General features: G+C 45.3%; 1 protein-coding gene across 1 annotated transcript in view; it reads left to right on the top strand.

Annotated features, from left to right (window-relative positions):
* The window catches only part of ZNF398 (zinc finger protein 398), a 31,725-nt gene extending 16,946 nt beyond the window's left edge, over window positions 1–14,779 (top strand). Inside the window, exons 3-6 of the mRNA XM_003896818.3 lie at window positions 3,602–3,728; window positions 4,261–4,374; window positions 8,077–8,190; window positions 10,577–14,779. Of these exons, the coding sequence (XP_003896867.1) occupies window positions 3,602–3,728; window positions 4,261–4,374; window positions 8,077–8,190; window positions 10,577–11,730 (1,509 nt within the window). The 3' untranslated portion in view covers window positions 11,731–14,779. The remainder of the gene's footprint in view (window positions 1–3,601; window positions 3,729–4,260; window positions 4,375–8,076; window positions 8,191–10,576) is intronic.
* Window positions 14,780–14,784: the final 5 nt, after the last annotated feature.

Raw genomic sequence — 14,784 nt, 5'->3', positions numbered from 1 at the left:
ACAGCTGGCTAATTTTTTTTTTTTTTTTTTTGGGATGGAGTCTCGCTTCATCGCCCAGGCTGGAGTGCAGTAGCGCGATCTCGGCTCACCGCAAGCTCCGCCTCCCAGGTTCACGCCATTCTCCTGCCTCAGCCTCTCAAGTAGATGGGACTACAGGCGCTACTCTCTCTCTCTCTATATATATATAGAAGCTAAAGTAGCAGATTTAGGGGCTGAAAAAGAGAATTCTGGTGCTCAGTTAGAAAATGTCCTAAGAACACAGGTGTGGCAGTTGGCTGAGATGCGGTTACAGTCAGGTCCCAGGAGGCCAAAAACGTCACCTAAACTATAAGTTAAATGCTCGGAAAAAGAGCCACAATCAAACAATGAACAAAATACTGGTTTTTTTGTTTGTTTGTTTTTAAGATGGAGTTTTGCTCCTGTTGCCCAGGCTGGAATGCAGTGGGGTGATCTCAGCTCACTGCAACCTCCGCCTCCCAGGTTTAAGCGATTCTCCTGCCTCAACCTCCTGAGTAGCTGGGATTACAGGCATGCACCATCATGCCCAGCTAATTTTTTTTTTTTTAAAACAGAGTTTCATTCTTGTTGCCCAGGCTGGAGTGCAATGGTGTGATCTTGGCTCACTGCACCCTCCACCTTCTGAGTTCAATCAGTTCTCCTGCTTCAGCCTCCCGAGAGTAGCTGGGGTTACAGGCATGTGCCACCACACCGCCAGCTAATTTTGTATTTTTAGTAGAGACGGGGTTTCTCCATGTTGGTCAGGCTGGTCTTGAACTCCCAACCTCAGGTGATCCACCTGCCTGGGCCTCCCAAAGTGCTGGGGTTACAGGTGTGAGCCACTGCACACGGCCACACCCAGCTAATGTTTGTATTTTTAGTAGAGACGGGGTTTCGCCATGTTGGCTAGGCTGGTCTCAAACTCCTGACCTCAGGTGATCCACCTGCCTTGGCCTTCCAAAGTGCTAGGAGCCACCACGCCTGGCCAAAATACCTTTTTAATCATTAAAGATTACATAAAACTGAACAAGAAAGAAATACCCTGACCAGGCTGGGCATGGTGGCAGTGGCTCACGCCTGTAATCCCAGCAGTTTGGGAGGCTGAAGTAGGTGAATTTTTGGTTTTTGTTTTGTTTTGTTTTTTGGGGTTTTTTTTTGAGATGGAGTCTTGTTCTGTTGCCTAGGCTGGAGTGCAGTGGCGCAGTCTCAGCTCACTGCAAGCTCCGCCTCCCAGGTTCACACCATTCTCCTGCCTCAGCCTCCTGAGTCGCTGGGACTACAGGTGCCTGCCACCACGCCTGGCTAATTTTTTGTATTTTTAGTAGAGATGGTGTTTCATCGTGTTAGCCAGGATGGTCTAAATCTCCTGACCTCGTGATCTGCCTGCCTCGGCCTCCCAAAGTGCTGGGATTACAGGCGTGAGCTACCACGCCCTACAAGGTGAATCATTTGAGGTCAGGAATTCAAGACCAGCCTGACCAACATGGTGAAACCCCGTGTCTACTAAAAATACAAAAATTAGCCAGGCGTGGTGGTGTGGACCTGTAATCCCAGCTACTCGGGAGACTGAGGCAGGAGGATTGCTTGAATCCAGGAGACAGAGGTTGTAGTAAGCTGAGATAGCGTCACTGCATTCCAGCCTGGGTGACCAAGCAAGACTCAATCTTAAACTTTCAAACATACTAGAAATAACAGCCATGAAACTAGAGGCAACAAGAGTCAGCTAGAAAGGGAAAGGAAAAAGATTCAAAGTAAACTGGATGGTTTACAGTTAGACAATGAAATTCTCAGACCAGCTATTGAACACCACAAAGTGCCCTTAGTAAAAAAAGATCATGTGTTAATATGTAAGGCACCAGATGCCAAGGAAGAAGGTTGTAAAAGATTTGTGGTATTACAGGAAGAAAAGCTAGAAGAATTTGAGAACAAGTTAGCAGATAGAAAATGAAAGTGGAGCACGATGTCTGGAAGCAATCTGAAAAGCATCAGTGTGAAAAGAAACTGTGGGAGGCCGGGTGCGGTGGATCACGGGTCAGGAGCTCGAGACCAGCCTGACCAACATGGTGAAACTCCATCTCTACTAAAAATACAAGAATTAGCGGTGTGTGGTGGCAGGCGCCTGTAATCCCAGCTACTTGAGAGGCTGAGGCAGGAGAATTGCTTGAACCCGAACCCGGGAGGCAGAGGTTGCAGTGAGATGAGATCGCGCCACTGCACTCCAGCCTGGGTGTACAGTGACACTCTGTCTCTAAAAAAAAAAAAAAAAATGCAGAGGAAGAAAAAAAATGAAAATTTTGACCTGGAATAGTAAATCAGTAGTTTTCAGATCCAGGCTACCTCACTTTCAGAGTTCAAACCAAATGCTGAAGGAAACGATGGAGACATTAAAACAGGAATGCTGAAATATAAGAAATCAAGCTGAAAAAGTCTAACTAGAAGTCAAAAAGACATTGAAAAAAGAACAGATACAGCAGTTAGAAGAAAAGCATCTCAGAGAAATGTGTAGTCAAGCTAAAGAGAAATTGCAGTGAGCTGCAGTTGCCCAGAAAAAGAGGAAATCTTCCCCTGAAAACAACTGAAGAGATGGCAGGACAAGGTGTAAATCTGGGAGGCAGGTAGAGAAGAAATGGAAACAAAATTGGGTTTTAAATAGACAAAATGTTCCATTTGAAGAATATGCAAAGCTTCAGAAAAGACTAAAGGATACACACAGAAGACATAATGAATTTTGAAGTTTAATTTTGGTTCCTAACATGCCTCCAAAGTCAATCCTGATTGCTCTCAGTCATCAGCCATGGTATTATCCTTTCCTCCTCATGTGCAGGATGAACAGCATCAAAGGGAACTCTGTACTTGGCAAAAGACTGGAGGTAATAGAAACAACACAAAGAAAACAAATAGAGGAATTTTGGATCTCCTGGAGAGTGATGTTCTTAGAGAAAAGGCATTTGAAAAGGGGTGAAATCAAAGACTCAATAAAGCCTGAAGTTTTAACATACATGGTATTTAGATATTTTATTACTGCTTACCAGAATACTGGAATGTGCCTCAAGAAAAGGTCCCGGCTTTATTTAAGGTACTCATGCTGTATTGCATGAGTACTGGGATTTTAGGATTTACTAATGACAAGTGAAGCATTAAAAGAAACTGTTTCAAGGCCGGGCGCGGTGGCTCACGTCTGTAATCCCAGCACTTTGGGAGGCCGAGGCGGGTGGATCATGAGGTCAGGAGTTCGAGACCATCCTGGCTAACATGGTGAAACCCCGTCTCTACTAAAATTACAAAAAATTAGCCGGGCGTGGTGGCGTGCGCCTGTAGTCCCAGCTACTTGGGAAGCTGAGGCAGGAGAATGGCGTGAACCCGGGAGGCGGAGCGGAGCTTGCAGTGAGCCGAGATTGTGCCACTGCATTCCAGCCTGGGCAACAGAGCGAGACTCCGTCTCAAAAAAAAAAAAAAAAAGAAACTGTTTCAGAGATATTTAGAATATTTATTGACCACCCTTTGAAAATGTAAAATAAAATAAAAGGAACTAATTGGGGGAAAGAGATTTATTGAATGACTGAATTATAATGGGAGGAACTAACCCATGTGATTGTAATTTTAGGTGCCTGTGGCATTTGATGATGTCTCCATCTACTTTTCCACTCCAGAGTGGGAAAAATTAGAAGAATGGCAAAAGGAACTTTACAAGAATATCATGAAAGGCAACTATGAGTCTCTCATCTCCATGGGTGAGGCTGAGTTGACACCTTTTGAATGAAGTGACAGCAGCTCCAAGAGGGCTCAAAACAGTCCCTTTTCCTCCAGTGACCTCATTCTCACTCTGTCTTCACACACTTCGAATTCTGGTTTCAAGCCAAAAGATGACCAATTCATTCTTGCTAAATAGGAATCATAATCTCTCCTTTTACCAAATTTTAGGGCAGAGAATGAAGTTCAGGGTTATGGGTGTGACAGCTGGTGGTTTCCATGGGTATCCTTCACTTTGAAAGGAGCTTGACTTCTCCCCCTTGAGGCACACTGTCACTCTGAAAGCAGTGCTAACCTAGCACATGTGCTTTCCCCACACATTACATCTCCACTGCCTGCTTTCCTGAATAGATATCCACAGTTGAAGGTGGATAGATGGGAAGAAGTGATATGAAGTCTAAAAGAAATTGCCTGGGACTGTGACCACAAAGCTTCAGCTCAGCCTTGATGGCAGTTAGTTGTCTTCCTCATTTATCTTTTTGTCATACCCTCTCTTCCTTTTTCCTCTCCTAGATTATGCTATAAATCAACCTGATGTCTTATCTCAGATTCAACCAGAAGGGGAACATAATACAGAGGACCAGGCAGGGCCAGAGGAAAGTGAGATTCCCGCAGACCCCAGTGAAGGTAAGTGGGTGAAGAGATTCCTACTTCTCGTCTCCCTTTCCTGGTCAGAGATGGTGGCTCAGAACTAAGCAGGGCTTAGGGGCTTCTAGAGCCATTCATTGCTAAAGCAACTAGATTTTGAATGTGTCATCAGGCATTTAAATATAAAAGGGAGCTTAGAGGTCACCTTGTCCAGTATCTTCACTTATCAGTACTACACATCTAACAGGTACTAGTTGCATTCCCTGACAGAAGTACTGACACCTAGCTGTTTAGTAAAATAAACATGTCCTTGCATGATGAAGGAGGCAGTCATGCTCATCTGGACTAAAGTGGCTTGAGCAAACGTAAGCATGGCCCTTCATAAGTGCTGAAGGGACTAGGAGTCTGCATGGTCCCTCCAAGATGCATGGAATCGGTAGACACTGATGACATCCACCTGGGCAACATGGATTTTCTCAGGTCTGGAAAGCTGGCTATCATGAACTCTTCCTAACTTTTTGGTTGGCAGCTGCTTAATATTGTGTGGGAAAGACTGCCAACCAAAGTCCGGTTGTATTGTTTCTCTCATGCCTCACCTTTGCTGTCAGAAAATTCTCATACACTTTTTTTTTTCTTTGTTGGATAGAAGCACACAGTTCATCCTCCAGGCATCTCTGTTACATGAACTTCTCTTACAACCCACCTGCTGTCCCATACAGTTATTTTTTTCTTTTTCTTTCTTTCTTTTTTTTTTTTGAGACGGAGTCTTGCTCTGTCGCCAAGACTGGAGTGCAGTGGCGTGATCTTGACTCACTGCAACCTCTGCCTCCTGGGTTCAAGCGATTCTCCTGCCTCAGCCTCCCAAGTAGCTCAGATTACAGGCATGCACCACCACACCCAGCTAATTTGTGTGTGTGTGTGTGTGTGTGTGTGTGTGTGTGTGTGTATATATATATTTTTGTTGTTGTTGTTAGAGATGGAGTCTCACTGTCGCCCAGGCTGGAGTGCAGTGGCGCAATCTGCTGGGAATACAGGCACCCACCACCACGCCCGGCTAATTTTTTGTATTTTTTCAGTAGAGACAGGGTTTCACCGTGGTCTCAATCTCCTGACCTTGTGATCTGCCCACCTTGGACTCCCAAAGTGCTGGGATTACAGGCGTGAGCCACCACGCCTGGCCAGATTTATTTATTTATTTATTTATTTATTTATGTATTTATTTGAGACGCAATCTTGCTCTGTTGCCCAGGCTGGAGTGCAGTGGCCAGATCTCAGCTCACTGCAAGCTCCGCCTCCTGGGTTTACACCATTCTCCTGCCTCAGCCTCCCGAGTAGCTGGGACTACAGGCACCTGCCACCTTGCCTGGCTAGTTTTTTGTATTTTTTAGTAGAGGCGGGGTTTCACCATGTTCGCCAGGATGGTCTCGATCTCCTGACCTCGTGATCTGCCCGTCTCGGCCTCCCAAACATTTGGTAGTTTTTAGAGCACTAACTCATCATTCAGAATTTTTTTTTTTTTTTTTTTTTTAAGATGGAGTCTCGCTCTGTTGCCCAGGCTAGAGTGCAGTGATGCCATCTTAGCTCACTGCAACCTCCACCTCTGGGGTTCAAGCGATTCTCCTGCCTCAGCCTCCTAAGTAGCTGGGATTATAGGCGCCCACCACCGCAGCCAGCTGATTTTTGTACTTTTAGTAGAGACGGGGTTTTACCATGTTGGGTCAGGGTAGTCTCGAACTCCTGACCTCATCACCCGCCCACCTCAGCCTCCCAAAGTGCTGGGATTACAGGCATGAGCCACTGTACCCAGCCCATTCACAAAATTTTTAAAAACAAGCAGGTAAGTGTTTTAAAAGTCAGGTTTTTTGGCTAGGCATGGTGGGTCATGCCTATAATCTCAGCACTTTGGGAGGTTGAGGCAGGTGGGTCACCTGAGCTCAGGAGTTCAAGAACAGCCTGGGGAACAGAGTGAGACCCCATCTTTACCAAAAATACAAAAAATTAGCTGTGGTCCCAGCTACTAGGGAGACTGAGGTGGGATAATCGCTTGACCCTGGGAGGCAGAGGTTGCAGTAAGCCGAGATTACGCCGCTGTAGTCCAGCCTGGGTGACAGAGTGAGACCCTGTCTCAGAAACAAACAAACAAAAGTTAGATGTTTTGAATGGAAAGTTAATCCTCTGGATATCAGTTAAGCGATCTTCTTCCTTATATCCAGTCTTTCCCCCTCTGCCTTTTCCCTTATAGGTGTGTATGTGTATTACATCTGGAAGAGAACGAAGATAAGATTAGACTATGTTTAATACACTTCAGCTTTGCTTTTAGGTTGGAAGGCAGCTGTTGCATGTGCTAAAATCTATTTTCCAAATCTCTCCCCATAACCTGATGGTCTTTTGGGCTGTAGTCTTATCCCAGCCTCTTATTTCTGCTTTGAGAACACCTTTAGTTTTCAGTGGCATCTAACTGATTTAAAAGACATTGGGGTAAAGTAGTGAGTTCTGTTAATTTGCTGTGAATTTAACCATATTCTGCTCACAAGGCTGTGTTTGAGAAATAACCATAGAGAGCTTCAGGGTACTCTCTGGAGCTTGACAAGCTCTCTTGTCAGCTTGACAGCTTGTCCATTTAGTCCAAAAAAAAAAAAAAAAGGCAATATAGGCCTAGGTTGTAATAGCTAGCACGGCTGTTTTGGTACTGATCAGATGAGGCATGTTGTGTGCAAAGCCTCTATAGGCTGTGCACTTTTTCTTTCAGAAAGAACCCCCAAGACCTGAAGGACTTGCCAATACTATATTCTTCCCCCTCCCAGCATTTAGGAAGCAATGACTTGTATCATTTAATAGACAAAGGTAACATATCTCTTAGAAAGAGCCCAGAATTGGGAATCTGAAAAGAGTGTTTCTAAGGAGTTGGATTCTGTGTCTGTACTGACCTAACTTTGTAATTCTGGAAATTGATTTGGTTTTTTTGTTTGTTTGTTTGTTTTGAGATAGAGTTTTTTTGCTCTTGTTGCCCAGGCTGGAGTGCAATGGTGCGATCTTGGCTCACTGCAACCGCTGCCTCCTAGGTTCAAGCGATTTTTCTGTCTCAGCCTCCTGAGTAGCTGGGATTACCAGCGCCTGTCACCACGCCTGACTAATTTTTTGTATTTTTAGTAGAGACAGAGTTTTGCCATGTTGGCCAGCTGGTCTTGAACTCTTGACCTCAGATGATCCACTTGCCTCGGCCTCCCAAAGTTCTGGGATTATATGTGTGAGCTACCACACCCAGCCTGTATACATTTTTTAAAAGGCTGGTTATGTGTTATTGTTATAGTTATTTGGAAATAAATCTTTGGGGCCGAGCGCGGTGGCTCAAGCCTGTAATTCCAGCACTTTGGGAGGCCAAAGTGGGTGGATCATGAGGTCAGGAGATCGAGACTATCCTGGCTAACACAGTGAAACCCCGTCTCTACTAAAAAAAAAAAAAGAAAAAAAACTTAGCCGGGCGTGGTGGTGGGCACCTGTAGTCCCAGCTACTCAGGAAGCGGAGGCAGGAGAATGGCATGAACCTGGGAGGCAGAGCTTGCAGTGAGAGGAGATTACACCACTGCACTCCAGCCTGGGCGACAGAGCCAGACTCTGTCTCAAAAAAAAAAAAAAAGAAAAATATTTGAGCGAAATACAGTATTCGACAAACCAACATGATTATCTCACCTTCTTATTCAAGTTCATGAAGGCCATTTTTTTTTCCCTCCCATAAATTAGAGCCTGGTATTTCAACATCAGATATTCTGTCCTGGATTAAACAAGAAGAAGAGCCTCAGGTTGGGGCCCCACCGGAGTCCAAGGAAAGTGACGTTTACAAAAGCACTTATGCTGGTGAGTAAGAAATTAAAGAGGTGTTCATGTCCATATCTAGCTCGTGCCAGGACTGACTGAAGAAACAGCAGGTGAAATTTGTAGAGGCAAATGTGTAGGAAAAGAATGAGGGAAAGAAACAAAGCCATGCTCAACATTACGAATGAAACCAAACAGTCACTAAAATAAATTTTAAGTGAGAAAATATACTCCTATGTGCAAAGACAAATGAGAATTGTCAGAACAAGAAAAATAAGTGCATACAGACGAACCAAAATTATGGGGATGGGGAAAGACGGAAGAACACGTGAAAATCATGTAGAAAGGGTAGAAAAAGTGGGAGTGGGGTGGGGAGACAAGCTCTGGAGACAGAAATGGCGGTGGAGAAGTGTAAATGGGAATGTTTTTTTTTTTTTTTTTTTTTTTGAGACGGAGTCTCGCTGTGCTCCCAGGCTGGAGTGCAGTGGCCTGATCTCGGCTCACTGCAAGCTCCGCCTCCCGGGTTCACGCCATTCTCCCGCCTCAGCCTCCCAAGTAGCTGAGACTACAGGCTCCCGCCACCACGCCCGGCTAGTTTTTTGTATTTTCAGTAGAGACGGGGTTTCACCATGTTAGCCAGGATAGTCTCGATCTCCTGACCTCGTGATCCACCCGCCTCGGCCTCCCAAAGTGCTGGGATTACAGGCTTGAGCCACCGCGCCCGGCCGTAAATGGGAATGTTAAGTAAGGGCCCTCCCTCAGTGAAAGGAAAAATCAATGATGGGAGAAGAAATAGAAGTACCCTCCTTCTAAGATACTTTTGCCATTTGTATTATAGAAGAGAATCTCAAGATCAGAAGGGTCGCAGTCATTTATACAGCTTAATGCAGTCTGTTTTTTTAGTATTTTCTGTGCTCTGTGTTCTTTTAGACTGGGAAACACAAATGAAAAATAAGACAGTTTTAGCTCTTGAAGAAACTTATACTAGGGAAATACATACCAGTACTAGGCAAGCCTGTTAAGTGTCAAGGATGAGTGGGGTGGATGACTTACATAAACGAATGAGAAGTTTCAGGAACATGCATCAGGTTGGGCTTGGTGACTCATGCCTATAAGCCCAGCATTTTGGGAGGAAGTTGAGGTAGGTGGATCACTCGAACTCAGGAGTTCAAGACCAGCCTGGGTAACATAGGGGGATCCTGTCTCTAAAAAAAAAAAGGAGAACATGCATCAGTTTTCGTTTAGGTATTTAGATAAGACCTAAGGAAGGGCATAAAGCCACAATTGTACCTTACAAGATTGGTATGATATGGTTGGGTATAATTTGGGAAGATGGGGAGAGAGGGGTAGCATTCTGCAAAAGGGAGGACAGAATAAGTAAAGATGCATAGCAGAAATGTGTACTCTGTTCTCAGGGGACGTAAAGAGACAGCTGACCACAGTGATGGGTTGATCTGATAGAAATAGGAATAGATGATTATGTGATTTTAGGCTTTGTCACAACAGGCAATAGAGAAAGTTCTTGAGTAGAGGTAAAATATGGTGAAAGTAACATTGGGAAGATTGATGCCAAGGATTTTCTGTTTCTTAACAGATAGCATAGAAGAGGTACAATGTTAAATTTTCTGATGAGGGCTGGGTGTGGTGGCTCATGCCTGTAATCCCAGCACTTTGAGAGGCTGAGGCAGGTGAACCACTTGACTCCAGGAGTTCAAGACCGCTGGTCAACATGTCAAAACCCCATCTCTACTAAAAATATAAAAATTACCTGAGCACGGCTGGACACGGTGGCTCATGCCTATAATCCCAGCACTTTGGGAGGCCGAGGCGGGTAGATCACGAGGTCAGGAGATCGAGACCATCCTGGCTAACACGGTGAAACCCTGTCTCCACTAAAAATACAAAAAATTAGCTTGGCGTGGTGGCGGGTGCCTGTAGTCCCAGCTACTCAGTAGGCTGAGGCAGGAGAATGGCGTGAACCTGGGAGGCGGAGCTTGCAGTGAGCCGAGGTTGCGCCACTGCACTCCAGCCTGGGTGACAGAGCAAGACTCTGTCTCAAAAAAAAAAATTACCTGAGCACAGTAGTGCATACCTGTAATCCCAGCTACTTGGGAGACTGAGGCAGGAGAATTGCTTGAACCCAGGAGGTGGAGGCTGCAGTGAGCCAAGATCACGCCACTGCACTCCATCACGGGCGACAGAACGTGATTCTATCATAAAATAAAATAAATTTAAAATTTCATTTCATTTCTCTGATGATTTGTCACAGAGACCACTGTTGTCTTGGTTATTATTGCAACCTTCTGCTGAGTTTCTGATCTGAGCTAGTTGAGAGCTTGGAGTGATCTGTTAGAGCTGGGTAGGAATGCATGAGAGTTGCTAGTGAGACAGTTATTGATAGGTATAACTCTGGAGTCTTTTCTTTCAGATGAAGAGCTTGTCATCAAAGCTGAAGGCCTTGCTAGATCCTCATTGTGCCCTGAAGTTCCAGTCCCTTTCTCTTCTCCACCAGCAACAGCAAAGGATGCTTTTTCAGATGTGGCTTTCAAAAGCCAGCAGTCTACATCCATGACACCTTTTGGACGTCCAGCCACTGACCTGCCTGAAGCCTCTGAGGGACAAGTGACTTTTACTCAGTTGGGTAGCTATCCCCTCCCACCTCCAGTTGGCGAGCAGGTGTTCTCATGCCACCACTGTGGCAAGAGTCTCAGCCAAGACATGTTGCTGACCCACCAATGTAGCCACGCTACTGAGCACCCCTTACCCTGTGCCCAGTGCCCTAAGCACTTTACTCCACAGGTGGACCTCAGCAGCACCTCCCAGGACCATGCCAGTGAGACGCCCCCCACCTGCCCACACTGTGCCAGGACTTTTACTCACCCATCAAGACTTACCTACCATCTTCGGGTCCATAACAGCACTGAGCGTCCTTTCCCCTGTCCTGATTGCCCCAAGCGCTTTGCTGACCAAGCTCGACTCACCAGCCACCGGAGAGCTCATGCAAGCGAAAGGCCCTTCCGCTGTGCCCAGTGCGGCAGGAGCTTCAGCTTGAAAATCAGCCTCCTGCTCCACCAGCGGGGTCATGCACAAGAGCGCCCTTTCTCCTGCCCTCAGTGTGGCATTGACTTCAACGGCCACTCGGCCCTTATCCGTCACCAGATGATCCACACAGGTGAGCGTCCTTACCCCTGCACTGACTGCAGTAAGAGCTTCATGCGCAAGGAGCACCTGCTGAACCACCGGCGGCTGCACACGGGCGAGCGGCCCTTCAGTTGTCCTCACTGTGGCAAGAGCTTCATCCGCAAGCACCACCTCATGAAACACCAGCGCATCCACACCGGGGAGCGGCCCTACCCCTGCTCCTACTGTGGCAGGAGCTTCCGCTACAAGCAGACACTCAAGGACCACCTGCGTTCGGGCCACAATGGAGGCTGTGGCGGTGATAGTGACCCATCGGGTCAGCCCCCCGACCCACCAGGTCCCCTCATAACTGGGCTTGAAACTTCTGGCCTGAGTGTCAACACTGAAGGTCTAGAGGCCAACCAGTGGTATGGGGAAGGGAGTGGAGGGGGAGTTTTGTAAATCCAAATCTCTGTGGCTTCATGGTTGTATATGCTCACAGTAGGGTACAAAATCCAAGAGAAAGTCTGTGAGCCCCATCCAACACCCACAGTAATTATTACCTGGTACATCACTGAATTTGGGGTCCTATACACTTGACTAGAGACATGGTTGTGGTTTGGAATTTCACACACTTACAAGAATACCACATTTTGAAACCCAGAAAGACCTGGAAAGGGGCCCAGGACCTCCATCTTTTCAAAGATACAACAAAAGCAGAAGTTACAAGAATATTGTGGAGAGGTTGGAAAGCAGGATTTAACCTCTGGTTCTCTTGTTCTCAGAGAACAGCAGGTTGATAGTAGATTATGTCTCTAGGTAGAGACAGGTACATGGGAAGAGTCTCCAAAACTGGAAGCCCATCATGAGGCATGAGAATGTTTAACCATAAAGCCCTTTATTAGCTCCTTGATAGCTAAGATGGTTGTTGGAGAAAGTGCTTAAGCCACTGTTGATGTTGCTGCCTCCTGTCTGAAAACCAGCCAAGATCTGTTCACAAGCCTCTGTGGCTACCTTTCCCTGAAACATGGTAACTCAAGACTGCCTGCCTAGGTTTCTTAGGTTAATTCTTCACGTACATTTTGTTTAATATTGGTTGAATATGAAATCTGACTTTAAAAGATTATTAAGGAGAACATTCCTTAACTATACTGGCTTGATTTGAAACAGGCTCTTATTGCCATTTAAAGTGCTAGAAACCTTTGGCAAAGTCCTGGTTAAAAAATTGGCAACAGTTTTCTCAGTCCCAGCTTTAAAAGCTAGAGACCTCAGAGAAATAGCTGGCTTAACAATGATAGAACGGCCTAAAATTTGTGCCTACACCATGTTCTGAGAGTCGTTCACATCCAATTCTTCCTTATCTTTTCCAAGCCAGTAAGTTGGCTTCTCCATTCCTGGTGTGTGATATTCTTGACAATCATCAACAACAAAGATCACAGCACTTTCTGGAAGCATGGAGCTTCCAGAAAGTGAACTCTTCATCCTCAGTCGTGAGATGATAACAGTGTTGTAATGCAGCTTTCTTGAGTCATCAGAGAGAGTGTATGTTCACCCTATCTGGCTGTATCCCATTGACAGTGGACAGATTGAGGAACTTCCTAGATCACTGAGAACTAAGCACCATGCATAGACAACAACAGTTTGTTCCTGCCTGTATTGCTTTTAGGGGCTTTGACTACCATTCGTTCTTTTCTTGGGGTGATTTAATCACCTGGGAGCATCCGAGTCTGCTGCTAAGTGGCTTTGCAGCTGGGCCTAAGTTCTGTTTCCTTTATGGATCTCAAATTTTCATCTGCAAAATGAGGCTGTTGAAAGGAAAAAAAGTGAGCCTCTAGAAGTTACTCAAAAAAAAATCTTGTGATACATTGCTTTTCCTGCCAAAATTCTGTCTCTGTCCTTGGCTTCTGTCCAGGCAAAGCTAAATAAGACAGCAAAATCAAAGCAGATAAATTCCTGCTGAAACTTGACTAAAATTTATTTGATTTGTTGTTTGACTCCCACTTGGAAGCCTGAGGTAGAAGACAGAATGCAGAAGTCCTACATCTTGGGCAGAAAATGTTCATTCCTATACTCTTGTTTCCTCTGCTTCTTCCTGAGGTGCCTAGAACAAGGTCTGGAAATGTTTAGTCAGGATATTTTCTTGATGAAGTGATAAGGGAAGGACCCATTTTTTGCTTATCACCTAGCCCAACCTTCACTCTCTCTAGTTATGCATAACAACACTAGGAAAAGGTGTTAGCCCAGCTAACTTGGCTTCTGGAAAGGCTGTGTCTGAACATGTTGCTCTGTAGGATAATCACATTTATAAAACATCTGCTCTCTGACATTCACAATACCAGGGACCGTGGGAGACACAAGAAATGTGTGCCTGCTGTCATAACTTACAGTGGAAAAGCCCAATAACAGAACAAGACATGATGGGCAGTACCGTAGCATATTGGGATTAAGAGCTTTCTAGCCAGAATCTGGACCTATACCATGGGAAGATTTAGGGGTTCTGGGAATCCCTAAGCCAGGGTTCTGGCTTCATTGGCAACCCACTATGAACTTGAATGTGAGATTTAGCTCTAGTTTGCACCTTGATTTCCCCAGTGAAAAGGGAGAAGAGCCAAAGTATTGTCTAGGTGCTGAGCTCCTTTTCTGAATGGATTTCAAGCATTTGCCAGGGTATGCTGGAGGAGGGACTCCTACAGTAGGTGAGATGTGGGACTAGGTAACACTTTAAATACTTTTTTACTCAAAGATTTGCCAAGAGCACAGCTTATTAATGAAAGAGACCTGTGGATTGAAGTGCTGCAGGTAGATCCCACAGTCCCTTGTGAAAGGAACTCAAATACAAATGAAGCAAGAGCCCTAAAACGGAATGAAAGAGGATGTGTGAGGCCGTCTCAGAGAGATGGAAGCAGGCGTGATACTAATCCTCAGCCCAGGAATAAAGTAGAGAGTTCAACTGTTACTCTTTTCTTTCATCAGTCCCCTATCAGTTAGAACTGCAGGCCAGCTCCAAAGAGTGCTTAAGATTCAAAAGTGGATAAGTAAAATGGATCAGTGGGAAGGATAAGGTGTCCAACAGAAAGTGTGGGGGAGAAACTCTTAGCCCATCAAGTGCTCCTGAGAGAAACCATGCAAATTTAACTCTTCAGTTAAAGAAATACGTGAGAACTGCTTGTCATGACCAGAGAAGATAGGAAAGGGGAAACCCCAGAAACGTGCTCTTCATCTGTCAGCCTTTTGGACCAAGAAGTTGTCACTATTACACATAAGCACCATTCCCTTAGAGTGGATCCAGGTGTTAACTATAACCAGATTTACTCTTTGCTTACTAGGTTTTTCATTGTCACCATTGGATGAACCTCTGGTTTAGCCACAGTTGTGAAAATAAATGGAAGTTGGTTGATTGTCTAGAAAGTGAAAGAAGATGGCCCTGCTCCTTTTCTGCTGACCATTTAGTATTGGAAACTACTTCCCTTTTCATTAATAATAAAGTGTGCAAGGTTCCTACTGGGGGGAAGGTGT

This window comes from Papio anubis, chromosome 4 (assembly GCF_008728515.1).
Source record: "Papio anubis isolate 15944 chromosome 4, Panubis1.0, whole genome shotgun sequence".
Taxonomy (NCBI): domain Eukaryota; kingdom Metazoa; phylum Chordata; class Mammalia; order Primates; family Cercopithecidae; genus Papio; species Papio anubis.
Note: the sequence above shows the minus strand (reverse complement) of the source record. Positions and strands in the feature narration are given on the sequence as shown.